Genomic DNA, 25,144 nt, shown 5'->3' with positions numbered 1-25,144 from the left:
GCTCAGACCCCTAAAAGAGATGGTAATTTAGAAGTATTTATATACTCCAAAGACCACCACCTCCCAAGAGCACTAGAGCAAGTGAGGGGTCATTTTTACGTTTTTTCATCAAGTCCCTGTTAATATGGGAGAACACTGTGTCTATGCTTAAGGCACAACTCTCCTAAACACGAGAGTGAAGTATACAACTTCAGAACACTTTCCCACCAGGAGACTCGAACCCTAGCCAGCACAGAAGCCTTCCAGCAACTGGCATAACAGGTACGCCTTAACCCACTCCACCACCTGCTCAGACCCCTAAAAGAGATGGTAATTTCGGAGTATTTATATACTCCAAAGACCACCACCTCCCAAGAGCACTAGAGCAAGTGAGGGGTCATTTTTACGTTTTTTCATCAAGTCCCTGTTAGTATGGGAGAACACTGTGTCTATGCTTAAGGCACAACTCTCCTAAACACGAGAGTGAAGTATACAACTTTAGAACACTTTCCCACCAGGAGACTCGAACCCTAGCCAGCACAGAAGCCTTCCAACAACTGGCATAACAGGTACGCCTTAACCCACTCCACCACCTGCTCAGACAACTAAAAGAGATGGTAATTTCGGAGTATTTATATACTCCAAAGACCACCACCTCCCAAGAGCACTAGAGCAAGTGAGGGGTCATTTTTACGTTTTGTCATCAAGTCCCTGTTAATATGGGAGAACACTGTGTCTATGCTTAAGGCACAACTCTCCTAAACACGAGAGTGAAGTATACAACTTTAGAACACTTTCCCACCAGGAGACTCGAACCCTAGCCAGCACAGAAGCCTTCCAGCAACTGGCATAACAGGTACACCTTAACCCACTCCACCAACTGCTCAGACCCCTAAAAGAGATGGTAATTTCGGAGCATTTATATACTCCAAAGACCACCACCTCCCAAGAGCACTAGAGCAAGTGAGGGGTCATTTTTACATTTTTTCATCAAGTCCCTGTTAATATGGGAGAACACTGTGTCTATGCTTAAGGCACAACTCTCCTAAACACGAGAGTGAAGTATACAACTTTAGAACACTTTCCCACCAGGAGACTCGAACCCTAGCCAGCACAGAAGCCTTCCAGCAACTGGCATAACAGGTACGCCTTAACCCACTCCACCACCTGCTCAGACAACTAAAAGAGATGGTAATTTCGGAGTATTTATATACTCCAAAGACCACCACCTCCCAAGAGCACTAGAGCAAGTGAGGGGTCATTTTTACGTTTTTTCTTCAAGTCCCTGTTAATATGGGAGAACACTGTGTCTATGCTTAAGGCACAACTCTCCTAAACACGAGAGTAGTATATATATATATATATATATACTACTCTCGTATATATATATATATATATATATATATATATATATATATATATATATATATATATATATATATATATATATATATATATATATATATATATATATATTAGTATATTTTTGTCTTTCCTGTAGACATATATTATTAAATATGACCGAAAAAGTAAGATTAATAATTCTAACACGAATTTTCTCAATATTTCGTACATTTCTTTTCACTGTTGGAGGTAATTCAAAAATCAATTCTCCAAAATTAATTTTTATTTCTAATCTGACGCGACACTTGAGCGCGTTTCGTAAAACTTATTACATTTTCAAAGACTTTAGTTTACAAACACACAACTGAAACTGAATAGAGCTTATACATCTTCGATTTTATATCTACATTTGGGTGAGGTGGATGAGGTGAAAACCTCATCCACCTCATATATATATATATATATATATATATATATATATATATATATATATATATATATATATATATATATATATATATGTATATATATATATATATATATATATATATATATATATATATGTCGTACCTAGTAGCCAGAACTCACTTCTCAGCCTACTATGCAAGGCCAGATTTGCCTAATAAGCCAAGTTTTACTGAATTAATATATTTTCTCTAATTTTTTTCTTATGAAATGATAAAGCTACCCATTTCATTATGTATGAGGTCAATTTTTTTTTATTGGAGTTAAAATTAACGTAGATATATGACCGAACCTAACCAACCCTACTTAACCTAACCTAACCTATCTTTATAGGTTAGGTTAGGTTAGGTAGCCGAAAACGTTAGGTTAGGTTAGGTTAGGTAGGTTAGGTAGTCGAAAAAACTTTAATTCATGAAAACTAGGCTTATTAGGCAAATCTGGCCTTGCATAGTAGGCTGAGAAGTGAGTTCTGGCTACTAGGTACGACATATATATATATATATATATATATATATATATATATATATATATATATATATATATATATATATATATATATATAAACAAATATATAGTCAACAAATTCCTTTGGAGACTTCAGGCTGAAGGCGCAAGGAACATAAGGAGTCAGCAGGCCGTTGAGTCGCTTCGCCAGTCTGTACGTGGGTGTGGGTATCTGGCTAATGATTGGCCGAAGTGGGTTTCCAGGCTTGTGTGTCTTGACATTTCCATACGCATATCCAGGTTTATATTCCCCAATGATCTTTGGCAGGTGAAGTCCGGATTTCTTGGCGTTCACAGTTTCGATCAGTTTGTTGACCTTTGCTTTCAATTCGGCTGTAGCACACTGTAGTAATTCGGCTACAGCCGAATTGAAAGCAAAGGTCAACAAACTGATTGAAACTGTGAACGCCAAGAAATCCGGAATCCACCTGCCAAAGATCATTGGGGAATATAAACCTGGATATGCGTATGGAAATGTCAAGACACACAAGCCTGGAAACCCACTTCGGCCAATCATTAGCCAGACACACACACCCACGTACAGACTGGCGAAGCGACTCAACGGCCTGCTGACTCCTTATGTTCCTTGCGCCTTCAGCCTGAAGTCTCCAAAGGAATTTGTTGACTTACTGCGCGGCACACGGGCCACAGGGATAAGAGCCTCGTTGGACGTAGAATCGCTGTTTACCAACGTACCTGTGGACGAGACAATCAGGATGATAGCCGACAGAGTGTATCGTGATCCAGCCTGTACTCCTCTTGACATACAAGAAAATATTCTGAGGAAACTACTTCAAGCTTGTACTAAAGAAGCACCCTTCTTGAGCCCGGATGGGCACATGTATAAGCAAGTAGATGGGGTCGCCATGGGTTCTCCCCTAGGTGTCCTGTTTGCAAACTTCTACATGGGTACCATCGAGCAAAAAGTCTTAGTCGACATGAACTTGAAACCGGCCATATACTGCAGGTATGTTGACGACATTTTTACACAGGTACCTGATGTCAGACATCTGCAGGAGCTGAAGGAGGCATTTGAGCAGAGTTCCGTGCTGCGTTTCACTTACGAGATGGAAAAGGATGGGAAGCTGCCCTTTCTAGATGTAACAGTCATGGAAAAGAGCGAAGGTTTCCACACTGCAGTCTACACTAAGGAAACGAACATAGGAATGTACCTAAATGCCAACAGCGACTGCCCAGACAGGTACAAGAGGAGTGTTGTTAACGCATATGTCGACCGTGCTCTCAGCCACAGCTCAGAATGGAAGCAAGTCGACGAAGAACTCTGTAGGGTCAGGCAGGTCCTAGTCAACAACGGCTTCTCCAATGGTTTCGTCGAAGACATCATAAGAAGGAAAGTGAAACGCCATGCAACCTCTGAAAAGACAACTAACACAACACCTATACCCCCTATTAGACTATTTTACAGGAACTTCTTTTCCACAGCTCATAATACGGAGGAAAGGGTCCTGAAAGATATTGTCAATAGAAACGTTATCCCTACAGACAAAAATCAGAGGATACAACTGACGATTTACTATAAAACCAGAAAAACGGCCAGCCTACTCATGAGAAACTCTCCAGACACAAAGCAGAACGCTTTAAAAGAGACCAACGTAGTCTATGCCTTCAAATGCCCACTTGGGGACTGTAATCTCCAAAAAACCCAGTATATAGGCAAGACAACAACATCTCTTTCTAGGCGTTTAACGATGCATAAGCAACAGGGCTCCATTAAGGAACATATAATCTCTTCCCACAACCAAACCATCGCCAAAGAAATCCTAGTAAACAACACAGAAATCATCGATAGATACAGCGATAGCAGACGGCTTGACGTTTGCGAGGCACTGCACATTAAGAAGTCAACACCAGCAATCAACAGCCAATTAATGCACAACTATATTCTACCCACCTCAAGACTCCGCTCCAATATAGAAGCATCAAGAAATATGGACCAAAAGGTTTTCTACAATCACTTCCATTTCAATACCCATTGTTTCGTGTTCTGTCTTGTGTTGATGAAATTAATACCCTATAAAATACTACCTCACCCCATCCACCTCACTCAAATGTAGATATAAACAAATCGGAGATATGTAAGTTCTATTCAGTTGTGTATGTGTAAAGTCTTTGAAAATGTAATAAGTTTTACGAAACGCGCTCAAGTGTCGCGTCAGACTAGAAATAAAAATGAATTTTGGAGAATTGATTTTTGAATTACCTCCAACAGTGAAAAGAAATGTACGAAAGATTGAGAAAATTCGTGTTTGAATTATTAATCTTACTTTTTCGGTCATATTTAATAATATATATATATTATATAATATATATATATATATATATATATATATATATATATGTATATATATATATATATATATATATATATATATATATATATGTATATATATATATAGAGGAACCACCACTGGTTTAATTAAAGGGACCCACATCCTCGAAGAAGAAAATAAATAGTGTTCAGAGAAGACCTTGTGGATTCTCACTGAATACTTTAATCTTTTCCTCTCCTACCACCCCTATTATTTTTTTTTTTTTTATTTTATTGCAATGTTACAGTTTACAGAAAACACACACTTATATAACAATATAACAATCAGTGTTCGAAGACCTCGTCCAGTTCCTCGGGGGTCGGGTGCGTACCCAAGATACAGCACGCATTTCCCCTCTGAACAGCGACACTGAGGCGCTGGAACATAAAACTGGCCGCTCTTGGGTCTCTAGTCTTCCCAATGAGTTCCTCGCCCAGCTTTTTCAGGAACTTAAGTGCACATTTACCCCAGGCGCCCAGAGTCTCAGAGCCTATTGGCACGAACCTGTAACAACGTTCTAGGTCCCTGTACTTGTTAGTTTTCTGGGTCTCCCTGAAGGTGGCCGCCCCGCCTCCCTCAGCTGCGCTGTACGGTAGATAGGTATCAGCCAATGTGGATGCACACGTGTAGTCCCACACGACCTGTTTACCTTCCCTCCACGGCTGCAGAGTGACTCCATCTGGGCGTTTTTGGCTGTTGTCAGGCCTGCACAACTGAGGTTTCCTTTGTGCTGGGCACCCAGCTGAAGCCAAACATCTCTTGATGATGTCATTGACTGCTTCATGTCTGGCAATCTTTCCCTGTGTCTTACGACAGATGAGACCATGGCTGCCGTATTGGTCTGCCCGTGCATGGCCGCAAATACACCGGTGCTCGGTGGAGATAGAGGCGGCAAGGCGCAGAGCAACACCAATACTTAGGGTCCGATGGTCCAGGCGGGTGCCCAAGGCGGAATTAGGGACTGCCAACAGGAAGTCCCCGGCATGGGGAGCTTGCACAGCTAGAAGACGCGCTTTGTCCTTCCTGGAAGCTGCCTCCAGCAATGATGTGGCGATGTTCTCCACTATGGGGCTATCCCATTTGGACTGTTTGTATATATATATATATACATATGTTTGTATATATATATATATATATATATATATATATATATATATATATATATGTCGTACCTAGTAGCGAGAACGTCGTACTTGGTCTACTATGCAAGACCCGATTTGCCTAATAAGCCAAATTTTCCTGAATTAATATATTTTCTCAATTTTTTTTCTAATGAAATGATAAAGCTACCAATTTCAATATGTATGCGGTAAATTTTTTTCATTGGAGTTAAAATTAACGTAGATATATGACCGAACCTAACCAACCCTACCTAACCTAACCTAACCTATCTTAATAGGTTAGGTTAGGTTAGGTGGCTGAAAAAGTTAGGTTAGGTTAGGTTAGGTAGGTTAGGTAGTCGAAAAACAATTATTTCATGAAAACTTGGCTTATTAGGCAAATCGGGCCTTGCATAGTAAGCTGAAAAGTGCGTTCTGGCTACTAGGTACGACATATATATATATATGTGTCGTACCTAGTAGCCAGAATGCACTTTACAGCCTACTATGCAAGGCCCGATTTGCCTAATTAGCCAAGTTTTCCTGATTTAATATATTTTTTCTCTAATTTTTTTCTCATGAAATGATAAAGCTACCCATTTCATTATGTATGTGGTGAAATTTTTTTTATTGGAGTTAAAATTAACGTAGATATATGACCGAACCTAACCACCCCTACCTATGCCCAAGATTACCATCCGAGTGCCGGCGGGGAAGTGGTTCATATAGCCTCGGCTATCACTTCCTTATGTCCGGTCGTGATGGTCAAGCGGATTAAGGCGTCCCTGTACATACCAGTTGTGGGAGTATGGGTTCGAGTCACTTCTGGGGTGTGAGTTTTCAGTTGTATATAGTCCTGGGGACCATTCAGGCTTGTTTGCATTTGTGTTCCTCACGTGTGCCCCAAAGAATGAGGTGATTTGATAAAATGCTATGCCCAAGATTACCATCCGAGTGCCGGCGGGGAAGTGGTTCATATAGCCTCGGCTATCACTTCCTTATGTCCGGTCGTGATGGTCAAGCGGATTAAGGCGTCCCTGTACATACCAGTTGTGGGAGTATGGGTTCGAGTCACTTCTGGGGTGTGAGTTTTCAGTTGTATATAGTCCTGGGGACCATTCAGGCTTGTTTGCATTTGTGTTCCTCACGTGTGCCCCAAAGAATGAGGTGATTTGATAAAATGCTATGCCCAAGATTACCATCCGAGTGCCGGCGGGGAAGTGGTTCATATAGCCTCGGCTATCACTTCCTTATGTCCGGTCGTGATGGTCAAGCGGATTAAGGCGTCCCTGTACATACCAGTTGTGGGAGTATGGGTTCGAGTCACTTCTGGGGTGTGAATTTTCAGTTGTATATAGTCCTGGGGACCATTCAGGCTTGTTTGCATTTGTGTTCCTCACGTGTGCCCCAAAGAATGAGGTGATTTGATAAAATGCTATGCCCAAGATTACCATCCGAGTGCCGGCGGGGAAGTGGTTCATATAGCCTCGGCTATCACTTCCTTATGTCCGGTCGTGATGGTCAAGCGGATTAAGGCGTCCCTGTACATACCAGTTGTGGGAGTATGGGTTCGAGTCACTTCTGGGGTGTGAGTTTTCAGTTGTATATAGTCCTGGGGACCATTCAGGCTTGTTTGCATTTGTGTTCCTCACGTGTGCCCCAAAGAATGAGGTGATTTGATAAAATGCTATGCCCAAGATTACCATCCGAGTGCCGGCGGGGAAGTGGTTCATATAGCCTCGGCTATCACTTCCTTATGTCCGGTCGTGATGGTCAAGCGGATTAAGGCGTCCCTGTACATACCAGTTTTGGGAGTATGGGTTCGAGTCACTTCTGGGGTGTGAGTTTTCAGTTGTATATAGTCCTGGGGACCATTCAGGCTTGTTTGCATATATATATATATATATATATATATATATATATATATATATATATATATATATATATATATATATATATATATATCACCAAAAAAGAGGTGTAGACACCGAGTGTAAACACCGGGTGTAGACGAAAGAAGTGACGTATGAAAGAAGAGGTACACAGGTGATAAGAGTGGGAGCAGGGCAAGAGGGGAGGAGATGGTGGGGTGGCGTGCGTTTACCCAGTAAGGGAAGACTGGAGAGCGTCTTCAGGGACACGGGAGACGACCGCCCAGCGTGCTAAAGTACAGCCTGCCTGCCCCAAGGAACCATTCTCCAGGCTTTGTCTCCCCCTGACTCAGAGCTCCGTTGTTGTTGTTTAAGATTCAGCAACTCGGAACAAAAGGTTCCAAGTAGCACCGGCTATGGTGAGCCCGTAGTGGACTTACCAGGCACAGGAGCAGGGCTGTAACTGTGCCCAGAGGTCCGTTGCGCTACTATTTATATCCAGCTCTGCGCGCCAGTCAAGGGGGAAGTGGTTTCCTTGCGAGAATTGCTACTTTGCTTCTAATTAATGATGTGATCTTGGAGTAATATTCCCTAGGGTTCGAACCCGCATCCATGAATTTCTCTGGCACACGCACTACCACCAATCACTGATGGCGAAGTGGAGACACATTCGTCCCACGCTTCACGAGCGATGTGGTCTAGGTTTCGTATCCTGGTCGGGAAGAATTGGCTAGCCGCCAATCCTTAACTGTTTGCCTCTTTTCACCCAGCAGTAACTCAGTACCTGGTTCTTAACCGATTAGCGGGTTATGATCTAGGGGAAAAGTGGAAGAGTAAGGCTTATCACGAGCTATAGGAAGTCTGCTTCTAAACCCACCTGCATAAATCAACAAAGCATCTGAATCAAAGAATACCATATAATAGTCCAGTCGGTTGTAAGTATGCCTGAGGAATCCGAATACACAGGTTCGATCCCATCATGCATACTCCTTCAGTATTTTGTTGCGATATACCCTACATAGAAGAAATATAATAATAATTTAGTATTATTAACGCCATACTCGGTATCACGAAATGACCGTGTGAGTGTTCAGACTTATATATGAGTGTGGAACTTTCTTTTGTAATTTTATTTAAGTGTGAGACTTTCTTTTAGACATCTATATGAGTGTGCGTCTTTCTTTTAGACTTTCATATGAGTGTGGGACTTTCTTTTAGACATCTACATGAGTGTGGGACTTTCTTTACGACTTTTATATGAGTGTTGGACTTTCTTTTAGACTTTTTACGTGTTTTTGTTTATATTTTCCTGTTTTTTTTCACAATATGATCCCAAACTCCCACAACAACACATCCCAAACATCAAATATATTTTCCCCTAAAACTATTCCAGGCGAGTTAACCACTTCGTTACCTGCCCGGCTGACGGTAGTTAGTCCTATATCTGATTTAAGGGTGATTATGGAACGTTTGTAATGACATTTTGAGGGGGTTAATTTATGGTTAAAGTGTAGGGAGCGTTTTGGACGTTGATTGGTGATCTCGGCAGGTGTGACTACCTGGTGTTTGAACAGGTATTAAACATATTTAACAACGAAGAGCTCTGTGACGTAGTTCTCTATGATGTAGAGTCCTGTGACGTAATACCCTATGGTGTAGAGCCATATGACGTAGTACTCTATGATGTAGAGCCCTGTGACTTAGTTCTCAATGACTTAGAGCCCTATGACGTAGTACCCTATGATGTAGAGCCCTGTGACGTAGAGCACTGAGACGTAGTTCTCTATGACTTAGAGCCCTGTGATGTAGTTCTCTATGATGTAGGATACAGAGTTCCTTCCCCTTGAGAGGTAGAATGTGTGTGTGTGTGTGTGTGTGTGTGTGTGTGTGTGTGTGTGTGTGTGTGTGTGTGTGTGTGTGTGTGTGTGTGTGTGTGTGTGTGTTTGTGTGTGTGTGTGTGTGTGTGTGTGTGTGTGTGTGTGTGTGTGAGTGTGTGTGTGTGTGTGTGTGTGTGTGTGTGTGTGTGTGTGTGTGTGTGTGTGTGTGTGTGTGTGTGTGTGTGTGTGTGTGTGTGTGTGTGTGTGTGTGCGTGTGTGTGTATGTATGTATGTATGTATTCACCTAGTTGTGCTTCCGGGGGTTGAACTCTGCTCTTTCGGCTCGCCGCTCAACTATCAATCTATCAACTGTTACAAACAACTAATTATTTTTTTTCTCCACTCTTACCACCAGGAAACAGCCCGTAGCAGCTGTCTAACTCCCAGGTACCTATTTATTGCTAGGTAACAGGGGCAGCAGGGTGAAAGTAGCTCTGCCCATTTGTTTCCGCCGGGGATTGATCCCCGGTCTTTAGGGTCACCCCAGGCTCCCCAGGTCCACCCCCCCAGGCCACCCTTCACCCCAGGCTCCCCAGGCCCACCCCCAGGCCACCCTTCACCCCAGGCTCCCCAGGTCCACCCCCAGGCCACCCTTCACCCCAGGCTCCCCAGGTCCACCCCCCAGGCCACCCTTCACCCCAGGCTCCCCAGGCCCACCCCCAGGCCACCCTTCACCCCAGGCTCCCCAGGTCCACCCCCCAGGCCACCCTTCACCCCAGGCTCCCCAGGCCCACCCCCAGGCCACCCTTCACCCCAGGCTCCCCAGGCCCACCCCCAGGCCACCCTTCACCCCAGGCTCCCCAGGTCCACCCCCAGGCCACCCTTCACCCCAGGCTCCCCAGGTCCACCCCCAGGCCACCCTTCACCCCAGGCTCCCCAGGTCCACCCCCCAGGCCACCCTTCACCCCAGGCTCCCCAGGCCCACCCCCAGGCCACCCTTCACCCCAGGCTCCCCAGGTCCACCCCCAGGCCACCCTTCACCCCAGGATCCCCAGGTCCACCCCCCAGGCTACCCTTCACCCCAGGCTCCCCAGGCCCACCCCCAGGCCACCCTTCACCCCAGGCTCCCCAGGTCCACCCCCAGGCCACCCTTCACCCCAGGCTCCCCAGGTCCACCCCCCAGGCCACCCTTCACCCCAGGCTCCCCAGGCCTACCCCCAGGCCACCCTTCACCCCAGGCTCCCCAGGCCCACCCCCCAGGCCACCCTTCACCCCAGGCTCCCCAGGTCCACCCCCCAGGCCACCCTTCACCCCAGGCTCCCCAGGCCCACCCCCAGGCCACCCTTCACCCCAGGCTCCCCAGGTCCACCCCCAGGCCACCCTTCACCCCAGGCTCCCCAGGTCCACCCCCCAGGCCACCCTTCACCCCAGGCTCCCCAGGCCCACCCCCAGGCCACCCTTCACCCCAGGCTCCCCAGGCCCACCCCCAGGCCACCCTTCACCCCAGGCTCCCCAGGCCCACCCCCCAGGCCACCCTTCACCCCAGGCTCCCCAGGTCCACCCCCAGGCCACCCTTCACCCCAGGCTCCCCAGGCCCACCCCAGGCCACCCTTCAACCCAGGCTCCCCAGGCCCACCCCCCAGGCCACCCTTCACCCCAGGCTCCCCAGGTCCACCCCCCAGGCCACCCTTCACCCCAGGCTCCCCAGGTCCACCCCCAGGCCACCCTTCACCCCAGGCTCCCCAGGTCCACCCCCCAGGCCACCCTTCACCCCAACAATCTCCTCCCCGGAGAGTTGTTTTCTTTACTTCCTTTTGTTCACGTTTATATATTTTATTTAGTGGCTCTAATATCAAGCCTTCCCCCTTCAGGCTGCCCCCCCCCCCCGACCCTCCCTCTTGATGACTGCAACCTCCTCTCGTTCCCTCTTCATGACTGGAACCTCCTCTCGTTCCCTCTTGATGATTGGAACCTCCTCTCGTTCCCTCTTGATGATTGGAACCTCCTCTCGTTCCCTCTTGATGATTGGAACCTCCTCTCGTTCCCTCTTCATGACTGGAACCTCCTCTCGTTCCCTCTTGATGATTGGAACCTCCTCTCGTTCCCTCTTGATGATTGGAACCTCCTCTCGTTCCCTCTTGATGATTGGAACCTCCTCTCGTTCCCTCTTGATGATTGGAACCTTTTCTCGTTCCCTCTTCATGACTGGAACCTCCTCTCGTTCCCTCTTGATGATTGGAACCTCCTCTCGTTCCCTCTTGATGATTGGAACCTCCTCTCGTTCCCTCTTGATGATTGGAACCTCCTCTCGTTCCCTCTTGATGATTGGAACCTCCTCTCGTTCCCTCTTGATGACTAGAACCTCCTCTCGTTCCCTCTTGATGATTGGAACCTCCTCTCGTTCCCTCTTGATGATTGGAACCTCCTCTCGTTCCCTCTTGATGATTGGAACCTCCTCTCGTTCCCTCTTGATGATTGGAACCTCCTCTCGTTCCCTCTTGATGATTGGAACCTCCTCTCGTTCCCTCTTGATGATTGGAACCTCCTCTCGTTCCCTCTTGATGATTGGAACCTCCTCTCGTTCCCTCTTGATGATTGGAACCTCCTCTCGTTCCCTCTTGATGATTGGAACCTCGTCTCGTTCCCTCTTGATGATTGGAACCTCCTCTCGTTTCCACTTGATGACTCTACCCTTCCAACCCTCTTGATTGGAGCCTACTTCCTCTTGATCGCTAGGCACTTCACTTACCACCAATTATAAGATGTCCGCCTGCTGCAGAGGAAGTGGTTGTGTATTTGCATGTTAATGAGAATTGGGTGACGCTCAGTAATTAACTTACTCCCTTCCTGACTACGGAAAATGATAGCTTCCCCTTTAAATATATTTATGAACGCCTTCATGGTAATCTGATTGGCCAATTAAGATCGAAAATACATATGCAAATACATGCTCTCGCGTTATTTATTTATATATATATATATATATATATATATATATATATATATATATATATATATATATATATATATATATATATATTTTTATATATATATATATATATATATATATATATATATATATATATATATATATATATATATATATATATATATATATATATATATATATATATATATATATATATATATATATATGCGGAAAATCCACAGAGAAATATGAAATGAGGTGAACGTTTCGGCTTGTTAAAGCCTTTGTCAACACCAGACTGACTTTGAGTCAGTCTGGTGTTGACAAAGTCTTTAACAAGCTGAAACGTTCACCTCATTTCATATTTCTCTGTGGATTTTCCGCATAAAATGATCAGTGTTTTGTGATCGTCAATTGCATATATATATGTCGTACCTAGTAGCCAGAACGCACTTCTCAGCCTACTATGCAAGGCCCGATTTGCCTAATAAGCCAAGTTTTCCTGAATTAATATATTTTCTCTAATTTTTTTCTTATGAAATGATAAAGCTACCCATTTCATTATGTATGAGGTCATTTTTTTTTATTGGAGTTAAAATTAACGTAGATATATGACCGAACCTAACCAACCCTACCTAACCTAACCTAACCTATCTTTATAGGTTAGGTTAGGTTAGGTAGCCGAAAAAGTTGGGTTAGGTTAGGTTAGGTAGGTTAGGTAGTCGAAAAACAATTAATTCATGAAAACTTGGCTTATTAGGCAAATCAGGCCTTGCATAGTAGGCTGAGAAGTGCGTTCTGGCTACTAGGTACGACATATATATATATATATATATATATATATATATATATATATATATATATATATATATATATATATATATATATATATATATATATACATATATATATATATATATATATATATATATATATATATATATATATATATATATATATATATATATATATATATATATATATACACACATACATACATAATTTCCGCCACCACGAAGCTTCAGAGCGTTGTTGAAAAACGAGTTATTATTTGCAAATTGAAATTCAGAAGTGTGTAGTTGGCCAGTTAGAAAGTAAATCAGTATTTAATCCAATACTTTCTTTAATAGTGTGTTTATGGTCTCATAGCTCTAGAGTTATCAGAGTAGGGCATAGAAGCTGGTACTGGCCTTGGGTATGGGTACAGGTACAGAGGTGTCTGGTACCCTGAGAGAGAGAGAGTCCTTTAAGACATACAGTTTCAGCTTTCCATATTTAAGGACCTTTTATTATGCCATTTTTTATAGCTTTCTTAAGGCTTTCTCAACCATTATAGGTGTTAAGAGTGCATAGGTGTTTTAACATTAGGGTACCAGGGTGTACGCAGGTGTCATATACAGCTGTTGTTAGATCAGTATCAGATATCATCTGCGCAATATCTCGCACTGTTGTGCAATGTTGAATATTTCCCTTTAAAAACATGACACATATTACGGGGCCCAAAGATATCATCGGTGGCGTTCGTTATCCTTTTACAGGAACTTTTATTTTTTTCTAATTCCACCCCAAAATGATAACACTTTTTTCCAATGAAATGTTACCAATGGCCAATGATTTCGCAATATTATATTTCTTTATTATCTTTATGGCTTGTTGATATTAAGCCCTGGAGTTAGGCCTGCCTCTGTGTCTATTTGTCTCTCTTTCCCTGCCCTAACTAGCCGCCCTAACTAGCCGCCCTAACTAGCCGCCCTAACTAGCCACCCTAACAATCACTGACATGACAGATGTAAACAAAAATCATGGGAGTATTCTGATGTAAATTATACTGAAGATTAGTGCACTCAGTCGCTTCAGGTGGAATTTGGATATTATCAAGTGTTCCGTTAAGCAGGCTTTTAAACTTACCAATATCTAAGTCTTATGTCAATGCCTGAGCTTGTAGGTATGTGAACAATGGAACCTACCAATTAGTGACCCTTGGGGAGCATAATTGTGATTGGAGATGATGTCTATGATGTGCCTTGGATGTCCATCCTTGCTCTCTATAACCAGCCACTTACAGACGTCTTCAAGTGGTGATAATGTCCAGTGGGATGGTTACTGTGTATATGGGAACTTGTTTCACAACTCTGATGCCCTGTTTCAAGGCCTGTGTTTACCTTTCTCGTTTGACTTACTCTAAATGTTTCTTGATATGAATCTATTACTCATTGTTCTGACTTTGATTGGAATTAAACAGAGGGTTGCTTCACAAGGAAGAATTTGTTGCCTCAACCTGGAGGCACTCGTAAAAAAGTGCATCACTTGACTTAAAAAAGTGTCTCAAATCCCTATTGTGCATGAAAATATATCTCGTGAGGAGATATATTTTTTAGTTTCTTGAGATATTTTTGAGTCTCTTGAGATATTTTTGAGTCTCTCTCTTCAGAGGAGGTGCTATCGTATGCCATGGCTATAGGTTGGTGTGTCTCATTCAAAGCCTTGACCTCGTATGAATCTAGGTCAAGGTCAGGATTGTAGTGTTACTGATGGCTTTGGCCACTAGAAAATGTGAGTTGGTAAATGTCTGAACCCATGAATTTGAGTATCTCGACAACAGTCTTCGCGTAAGTGGGTTTGTGATTAAAGGCTTTGACCTCGGATGAGTGGGGTGTTGGAGTAAGCTTTGACCACGGGATGGTGGAAGATGGTGAAAGCCACTCTGCCAGCCTTCTTCACTCGGTTCCAGCCACAGCTCAGCCCTTTGCCTCGTGTTCCACTCTTGAAGTTGGGGATTTGATGCAAGTTATGTGTTGGGGTAATGGCTTTGTGTGTGTGTGTGTGTGTGTGTGTGTGTGTGTGTGTGTGTGTGTGTGTGTGTGTGTGTGTGTGGGTTGGTAGATGTGTGTGTGTGTGTGGGTTGGTGGATGTGTGTGTGTGTGTGTGTGGATGTATGTTTGTGTGTGTGTGGATGGGTGGGTGGAGGGGTGTGTGTGTGTGGGGGGGGGGGGTGGATGTGTGTGTGTGTGTGTGTATGTGTGTGTGTGTGTGTACTCACCTAGTTGTGGGTGTGTTATTTGAACTCATTTATATGTGCTAGCAGTGCGACCTTCATCTCCTTGGCCCCGCTTCTGAGTCTCTCCAGTCACCTACTGCAATGGCTCACATATCCCTTACTTCTTATATCAACTCGTAAATCTATAAACGGAGTTACCATCTCAACTTCCTCCCCTTCTAATTCATCCCGCTTTTCCCCATAACCCACCACATACAATGAAGAGGTGTTATCGTGCGTCTCTGTAAGTCATCTGAGTGTCCAGTTCCCCCTGTGACGTCTCCTTCTCTTCCTGCTGCTCAAGCTCGACATCTAATTTGCATCCACATGGTTAACTTATCTAAGAATCTTATCTAAGAACCTTATCTAAGAAGCAGTGATAATGTTGTCTTTGTCCTCCTTGTTTCCCAGCATAGTGGGGTATATATAGGTTATTTAAATGTTTAAGGATACATCTTAGTATCATTCTTTTGACATTCTTGGGATTTTCTTTGTGTTTTTGAAGATGGAGTCGCCACGCCGGGTCTACATAAATTCGGTGATGGTCTAATGCAGATGTGCAACTCCCTGATGGCCTCGTTAGCAAGGTTGCTCAAGATTGCAAGGTTTTTTTTCTGGCTTTGCATACGCTGCTGATTTTAATTTTTCATTGTGTACTACCGGTGACGGGCATAAAGCATGTCTACGCACATCATCATTTTCCAGGCGATGAGTCACAATAACGTGGCTGAAGTATGTTGACCAGACCACACACTAGAAATTGAAGGGACGACGACGTTTCGGTCCGTCCTGGACCATTCTCAAGTCGATTGTGACTTGAGAATCGACTTGAGAATGGTCCAGGACGGACCGAAGCGTCGTCGTCCCTTCAATTTCTAGTGTGTGGTCTGGTCATCATCATTTTCATTTTCTGATTCGATTATTTGTCTTCATATTCTATTGCAACTGTGTCTACGTCATTCCCTTTCCTAACCTCATCACCAGGCCTGGACTAGAGTCAGGCAGACATTTTTCAGACTATTACCCTGGTCAGTACAGGCCCTAAGGAAGTATTCTACAGTCCTTCTCAGTTCTGATTGTCTTTACAAAATGTTGATAGGTTCACACAAGCTTGTGAACAGTTTACAGGGGAATCCTACCTCGTCAGTTCAATTAGTGAAGTGGAAGAGTGTGTGTGGGTCCTTGTGTTAATACCTATACTGTGCTCTGGGTGTTGAGTCCCGATGATGTGCTATCTTCCTACTCCCTCTCCTGCTCCGTGCTTTCTCTCGGGTAGTATGGGAACCCCGACTTTTGGAAGTGAGAGTCACTTTGTTTGGTTTATCCTCAGTACAACTTTGGTTAGCTATCTGTCACCATTTTTTCAAGCTCAGTTTGTTGCTGGGTCGCACGCACGAGTATACATACTACGGGAATTGAACCTCACTTCGTTGGAAGACAGAAGAGTTAGGGGGGACATGATCACCACATTCAAGATTCTGAAGGGAATTGATAGGGTAGATAAAGACAGGCTATTTAACACGAGGGGCACACGCACAAGGGGACACAGGTGGAAACTGAGTGCCCAAATGAGCCACAGAGATATTAGAAAGAACTTTTTTAGTGTCAGAGTTGTTGACAAATGGAATGCATTAGAAAGTGATGTGGTGGAGGCTGACTCCATACACAGTTTCAAGTGTAGATATGATAGAGCCCAATAGGCTCAGGAATCTGTACACCTGTTGATTGACGGTTGAGAGGCGGGACCAAAGAGCCAGAGCTCAACCTCCGCAAACACAACTAGGTGAGTACAACTAGGTGAGTACATCCTACCGACTTTCCTGAGCCAATATCCGGCGAGGATCTCCACCGCGGGATAAGTCTTACCGGCCAGGTTCTCCACCGCGGGATAAGTCTTACCGTACAGGTCCTAACTCTCCTGTCCTCGCCTTTCATGGTGGAAGCTTTACAGCCAAAATACAAACAAACACTCAAAAAAAAAATCAAAATGTATATTTAGGTAAGGTACATACATACAAGAGATTTTACAAAGAGTGATGGATTTATAGTTAGGGCTAGTACATACAATGCCTAAAGCCACTATTACGCAAAGCGTTTCGGGCATAAAAAACTTAAATGACTAAAGCTTAATACTAATTGAGCATAAAGAGTAAAATGAAAACATGGAATGAAAACATAGCTGAAAAAGCAGCACAAATACTATTCTGTCGACAAACAGCGCTCTTTAAAAAAAAAAAAAAAACAGACATTGGATGACATTAGAGGGGTAAGGTAGGTTACAGGGAATTTATTAGGTATAGCTTCGTTTTTATCTTAAACTGGTTGAGAAAGGTACAGTCTTTAACATGGTTAGGAAGGTCATTCCACAATCTGGGTCCCCTGATTTGTAGAGCATTTCTAGTTTGATTAAGTCGTACTCTAGGAATATCAAAACTGTATTTATTTCTGGTGTGGTGCTCATGGGTTCTGTTACAACCTTCTATGAAGCTTTTGAGGTCAGGATTGGCATTACAGTTTAGCGTTTTATATATGTATAATACACATGAGAGAATGTGCAGTGACTTAATGTCTAACATATTCAGAGATTTGAGTAGGGGTACCGAGTGATGTCTGGGGCCAGAGTTGGATATTGTCCTAATAGCAGCTTTGTGTTGAGTAATTAGAGGACGTAAATGATTTTGGGTAGTAGAACCCCAAGCACAAATACCATAGTTGAGATATGGATAGACAAGGCAGTAATAGAGAGTCACCAGGGCAGGGCGGGGTACATAATATCTGATCTTAGAAAGAATGTCAACAGTTTTTGAAACTTTTTTTGATATATTTAGAATGTGGCCCTGGAAATTCAGTTTGTGGTCAATGAGAATGCCAAGGAATTTGCCATCTAATTTGTTGCAAATTTGGGTATTGTTTATTTTGAGATTTATTTGATTAGAGGATTTATTTCCAAACAGAATATAGAAAGTTTTGTCAATGTTAAGGGTGAGTTTGTTGGCAGTTAGCCAAAGATGGACTTTATCTAGCTCAGTATTTACTGTGGCATTTAGAGCAAGGGGGTCAGGACTGGAGTAAATGAAGGTTGTGTCGTCAGCAAATAGAATTGGTTTGAGGTGTTGGGAGGCATTTGGAAGGTCATTAATGTAGATGAGAAAGAGGAGAGGGCCAAGTATGCTGCCCTGAGGAACACCAATGTTGATGGGTAGGATGGGAGAAATTGAATTATTCACAGAAACATACTGCAGCCTGTCAGTAAGGTAGGATTTGAGGTATTGCAGGGAGTGTCCTCTGACTCCATAATGATGTAGTTTAAGAAGAAGGTTTTGGTGGTTGACAGTTTCAAAAGCTTTACGCAGGTCCATAAATAACCCAACAGGGAAATCATTTTTATCAAGAGCTGTATGAATCGAGTTAAGCATACTAATAAGTGCATCATAAGTACACTGACTTTTGTTTGTGCCTGGAACATTTAGCAGGTTTATGGTGCATTTTATTTCATCTCTTGCAGATGCTGTTTGGTTAATGTTACCTGAAGTGTTTAGTTACTGTGACCTGAAGTGTTTAGTTACTGTGACCTGAAGTGTTTAGTTACTGTGACCTGAAGTGTTTAGTTACTGTGACCTGAAGGGTTTAGTTACTGTTGTGGGAACCGACCTGTGAGATTTATATTTATTTAATTTATATGAATTTATATTTACGTTAATTTATATACTTCGATAGCAATTTGTATAATGATAAGTGGACTGTATTTCTGCAATAATCTCATAATCTCACAAATCGATCCTCTACACATTAGGGGGGTTTATTAAATTAATATATATGCAGCCAATCAAACTACAGTAATAGCTACATACATTGATGAGGTTCCTTATCTTATAGTACAGCAGGTTAGTCCACCAGGTATAACTAGGGTGTAGACACCAAATTATCCTCTTTGAGGCAGCTTCCATATCACCCAGTAACTGGTGCACAAATCTTCCTTCCTCGTCTTGACCTGTCAAAAGTGTGCTAGCTGTGAAGCCAGAATCCTATATATGACAAGCTATATCAGAGAAACTGTACATGGAACATTGAAGACCTGGCTTAATTACCTTTAGTATGAGGCGATTTCGCGTTCTAACCGGCTAACCCTATATCCTGACATTAATGGCCATAAATGAATGATAAACGGGTTTCGGATAGACACTTAACTTGAATTTGTAGACAGCGTGTTGACAATGGTACACCTTTGGGTTCCATAACACTACGTCCAAGTAAATTTAACAGGAGCCGAATTTGCTCCCGTGTGAGCCTCTGGTCTCAATAAACAACAATGGCTGCCCTCCTTCCTCACTCACTGACGCCTGGCCTACTTGTCCAGATGTCAGAAAGTGATAGAAGGGTCACATTTACTCTACTTTAATATTGATAATTAAGTTAATTTATATAAGATGTTTTTATGATGGTAAAGTCCAAAGACTAATGTATTTAAGAATAATTCCCAGCAGAATAGCTGGTCAATTATAATAGTATGTGGTGATGATATCCCGTTTTCTTAGACGGTAATTCCACTACAAGTTACGTTTTCTATGGGTAACTTGTTGGTAATACAGCTATTATCTGTATGATATTATTATATGGTGTCGGATTTTCCGACAACTGTGACCTGAAGTGTTTAGTTACTGCGACCTGAAGTGTTTAGTTACTGCGACCTGAAGTGTTTAGTTACTGTGACCTGAAGTGTTTAGTTACTGTGACCTGAAGTGTTTAGTTACTGTGACCTGAAGTGTTTAGTTACTGTGACCTGAAGTGTTTAGTTACTGTGACCTGAAGTGTTTAGTTACTGTGACCTGAAGTGTTTAGTTACTGTGACCTGAGGTGTTTAGTTACTGTGACCTGAAGTGTTTAGTTACTGTGACCTGAAGTGTTTAGTTACTGTGACCTGAAGTATTTTAGTTACTGTTACCTCAACAGTTTACTTACGGTGAAGTTGGCTGAGGAGACAGTTGAGAATTACGTAATACTCAGCTGAACCTAAACAAACTAGTTATATATTCAGAGAAATTGCTGGTCGACGCTAATCAAATTAAATGCAAGGTGACAAGATTTGGCAGCGTAATGAGGAGACTAGAGAGAGAGGGAGCATAACGTGACGAGAAGGCACCTGCTTGATCCAAAGAGAACGATCTGGGAGAAGATATAACCTCAAGTTTAAGAGGCAGATGTTACCAGGCTAACATCAGCGCCGTATGCAATGCTGGTGACCTATTATCTTATTGGCTCGAAAACAGTACGAGGGGTGACTGTAACAACAGTAACCTCGGATCGATAACGACCTCGCAGCTTTCCCAAGCTCGTAAACTGTTTAATAAATACAAACTAACGCGACATAATCGAGGGAGGATGTAAAGTTTTCGTTAGTGGTTGCGTAAATGCTGGATAAATCGTGGTTCAGGAAATGTAACACGTACGTTAGACCAGTACTGGGATGTGTATCCCCGTGTGGTGGTGTGCTTCTGAACCAGCCCGGCCTCTTGAACACTACGTCACATTTTGACGGAAGAATCCCCTAAGGTAATTTTTTTATTATCAGGGGAAAGCGTCAAGCCATTAGACTTTATAGCACTTGAAAGGGGTCAGGATAAGGATTTAGGATTTGACGGGGGGGGGGGGGTGGAGGGAATGGTGCCCAACCACTTATGGATGATCGGGGATTGAACGACGACCTGCATGAAGTGAGACCGGCGCTCTACCGTCCAGTCAAAGTGGTTGGGTCACGTAAGGTGAGTTTTTGACACAACAAAATCAAAGCGACTCGCAATTTTGACCTGATTTCTTTTGTATATCGTGGGTCCTCGGTGAGCAATTTAACACATCTTTTTTGTGTCGTACTTAATATCCACATAATCAAACTACATAACATCATAAGGTCATCTGCAAGGTTGATGCTTGAACTGGTCTACGGGAAAGAGAGAAGGGAAAGAGGGGACATAATTGCGATACCTAAGATTCTTGGAGGTATTGTATTGGTGAACCTAAATATTTGACATGAATATGTACCGAACGTGAAGACCTGAGCAGAATGTGTAGGCATGAGCGGCCACAAGAAACTCAGATGATTTAAACGTATGTCTAAAGCACTTATTCAGTGCAGGTGTAGTTCATATGAGGAATAAGCAGGAAGGTAAGATAGTTTAATCTAACTCCATGCATGAAAAGCAGCTATAAGACGAAGCAAAAAGGATTGGAAGCAGAGATTGAGAGGCGGGGCCCCGGAGCTGCGGCAGCAATCCCTGCAAGCATATATAGGTTAGTAGAGCCACAGGCACACAAAGACCTTGACACTAGTCGGGTTGACGGCCATAACCTGGCGTGACACAACACGTATCAGGACAACGAAGACATTACTCCAATTTCCAGCCTGCGCAAAAAACATCCCGCGCGCCTTTATGGCTGCTAGCCGAAGCTAGTGCTTCATTTGTTACCTGTGGTCCCGCGCCCGCGCCCTCGACCTCCTGCCCCCAATGTCTTCAGCTGCCCGCAGCACCAAGCACGCCCCGCCCAGTGGGGACTCGAAGTCACCTCTCAGCACCACGTACGTCATGGTCTATGGGGACTCGAAGTCACTTCTCAACACCACGTACGTCATGGTCTATGGGGACTCGAAGTCACCTCTCAACACCACGTACGTCACGGTCTATGGGGACTCGAAGTCACCTCTCAGCACCACGTACGTCACGGTCTATAGGGACTCGAAGTCACCTCTCAACACCACGTACGTCACGGTCTATAGGGACTCGAAGTCAACTCTCAACACCACGTACGTCACGGTCTATGGGGACTCGAAGTCATCACACAATCCAGCTCACGTGTCTACGCGACGCTTATCTTTTCAGTCTCATTTCAACAGCTCAGGTATCTGGCAGCCACATGTGTATGTAGCTCACCACACACCTGCTAAAGCACACGTGGAGGTGATGAGCAGCGCCGTGTGGCCGCAACACACCAAATGCACAAGCACTTCGAACTTGTTTAATGCATCCAGCTTAAAGGAGAAGGATCATTCCGGTGTGTAGCGCTGGGCAGGACTCCCAGACACTTCCTGGCACCACATTCCCGAGCTGGCAGTACAGTGACGTCCTACAGCACTACACTGGCATCCCTCACAACCCCCTCTCACCTCACAACATCACACCGGCGTCACCATCATCTCCTCACACCTCTCAACATCTCGCCAGCACCACCGACAACCCCTCACGCCTCACAAGGGCCACCTGGAACCAACCCAATATTTACAACAACATAGCTCCCTTCTTAGTCACTCTGACCTTACCAAAGTACACAGAAAAAATAACAATTGGACTGTGTCCCAAGGAAACGACACGGAAGAAAATAAACTTGAAATCATTAGCTGTGTTCCCAGGTGGTGGTGGAGCCTGTGGCGAGCCAGCGGGGGGGGGGGGGGTAAACCTTCTTTACCACCTTGATCCCAACGTTATGACCAAGCCTTGACCCCAGTCATCTGACCTTATGACCGGTCTCGGTCAATATCGGTGAGTTTCAGTAAGTTCGACAAACGAACATTTAATCTTTTATCAGAGTATTGTGAAAAATCCTTTTTTGTTTATATCACAACATATTTTTATTTATTTTTATCCTCGTCCAGTCACTTGGACTGATTTGTACAGCGACGGCCTTGTTACTTGTAGGTTGGCGTTCGATATCCGATGGTCCAAGTGGTTGGGCATCATTCCTTCCCCTCTTATCCTGACCTCTTCCAAGTGCTATGTAGTCGTCATGGCTTGGTGCTCTTTCCTGATAACTCCCTCCTCTCCTCCGGGTGATGGTGATGCAAAACACGGAACTCTGATCAAACATGTCAAGGCTGGCAGTGTGTAGTGTCTGAGGTCACGGGAGGACAGGGAGAGGAGGGTCATAGGGAGTAAGAGAGAGAGAGACGCATCCTACATTCAAGTTCACTCTTATTTGATTGACTGACTGACTGGCTGTCTGGTTGGGTGGCTGGGTGGCTGGGTGGCTGGGTGGTTGGGTAGCTGGCTGGCTGGCTGGCTGGCTGGCTGGCTGGCTGGCTGGCTGCCTGGCTGGCTGGCTGGCTGGCTGGCTTGCTGGCTGACTGACTGGCGGGCTTGCTAGTTAAGTTAACTGATACACTGATTGATATACTAACTCAGTCACTTACTAACACACTCACTCTCTGGCTTGACTCACTCACACATCCACTCACTATTACAGTAGAGGTCATAATATACTCTACATTAGGCACTCTCGAAGACAGAGGGCCCTTTAAGGCTGTCACACGTTAGAGAGAGACTAATGTTTGTTGCGCGCGGCTCTTTAGTATTACAAGTGAGTATTTGAGTGGTTTACAAAGATCTTCCAGGTCTTATATAAAAAATAATAACTTTTGACTGTAACGTTCCATGCTAGTAAACTGTTTAATAAATAAAAACTAGTAGTAGGCATCCATCCGTCTCAGACTATGGAGCTGCGCTCTGGTTGTCGGTCTGGAGTGGCCTAGCTCTCCAGGGCGCAAAACCTGGGTAGGTTGACACGGGGGAGAAGCTGTTACCCATGCAGCAGGTCTCCTCCTCTCCACGGCGCCGAAAGTCTCCAATGGAAATGCAAACACCTTTCCAAACAAAAAGTAATGAAAACTTCTGCTATGATAAACGAAAGATGAACAGGTTTCGTAAATAGACGCGTAAACCCTTGATGAACCTTGGCCCCAGAGACATAGATGACCCAGACAGACACTAATTCCGCCAGTGTTATCTCTGTACATTTAAACATTCAATATTACTGTAAACACAATCCGTCTCTATAGAGAAGCTATTATAAATGAATCAAAACAAGTCAAAAATTAAAAATAGGAAGAACATCTATATATATTTTGCAGATTAATTATAATTAATGACAGGATTCCTTGATATGCCATTGTTTTTAACTTAAGACAGTAATGCTCTTCCCTTTAGAGTCTGGTAGTTTCGTGAGATTAAGAAAACAATCCAAGAGTCTGACGAAAGTATTGACTTAAGAAGATTCTAATGTAGTATTGACGAATATGAAGTTAATTCACCTAATGAATCCAAATATCAGAGCAACGATGGAGAACACCCCAGGCGACCAACCGGCGTACTGTTTATTTGTGAAGACTGAGAGGATATTGTCAATAGTGTTGGGGCCGGTGGGATCTGGGAAACCAGCGTCAACCCCCGAGGGCGCTGTCACCGTGAAATCTCCAAGGGGTTTCACGGTGACAGTCACTGAGGTTCTGCCATTGTGAATCCTCCTTAGTCTGCACGCCATGGTACCTTTCAACCGCCGGAGAGGAAATTATTTTTTGCGATCGTCTGGATAAAGCCAATTTGTGTTTATATACAGAAGAATTGTAACGAAGCTGGTATGTAGGGTGAGGTGTCTCGTTACAGGTCTGAGCTTCTATTTAAATGGTTCCTTACGTGTTATCATGCTGTTTGTGTCGAGGGATTGAGAGGTTTAAAATTTTGGATGGTTGAGTCATTTTGAGCACGAATCGTGGAATAGTCTTTGATAGTGATAGGGGAACTGTACTCAGGGTGGAGTAGACATGGTGAGGCTGTTGTGGATGGGTTGGCATGATGGGGTTTTGTATATGGGTGGGCATGATAGGGTAATGTGGGTGGGTTGTAACAGGGATCATACTGTGTGAGGGTTGTACCTGGGTTGTTTGTGCTATCCACACAATGACCCTTCTTTGCGTTCTCGTTCAGTCCTCCATGAAAGCTTCCCGGC

At 43.8% G+C, this 25,144-nt stretch overlaps 1 protein-coding gene across 1 annotated transcript in view; it reads right to left on the bottom strand.

Moving 5' to 3' along the window:
• LOC138371636 (uncharacterized) overlaps nt 1-21,956 on the bottom strand; it is a 57,766-nt gene extending 35,810 nt beyond the window's left edge. The window contains exons 1-2 of the mRNA XM_069336635.1: nt 21,838-21,956; nt 11,301-12,154 (exon numbers count right to left, since the gene is read on the bottom strand). Of these exons, the coding sequence (XP_069192736.1) occupies nt 11,301-12,154; nt 21,838-21,956 (973 nt within the window). The remainder of the gene's footprint in view (nt 1-11,300; nt 12,155-21,837) is intronic.
• Between the last annotated feature and the right edge of the window lie 3,188 nt (nt 21,957-25,144).

This window comes from Procambarus clarkii, chromosome 4 (genome assembly GCF_040958095.1).
Source record: "Procambarus clarkii isolate CNS0578487 chromosome 4, FALCON_Pclarkii_2.0, whole genome shotgun sequence".
Lineage (NCBI taxonomy): Eukaryota > Metazoa > Arthropoda > Malacostraca > Decapoda > Cambaridae > Procambarus > Procambarus clarkii.
The sequence above is the reverse complement of the archived record's forward strand: the minus strand, read 5'-3'. Positions and strand labels throughout refer to the sequence as shown.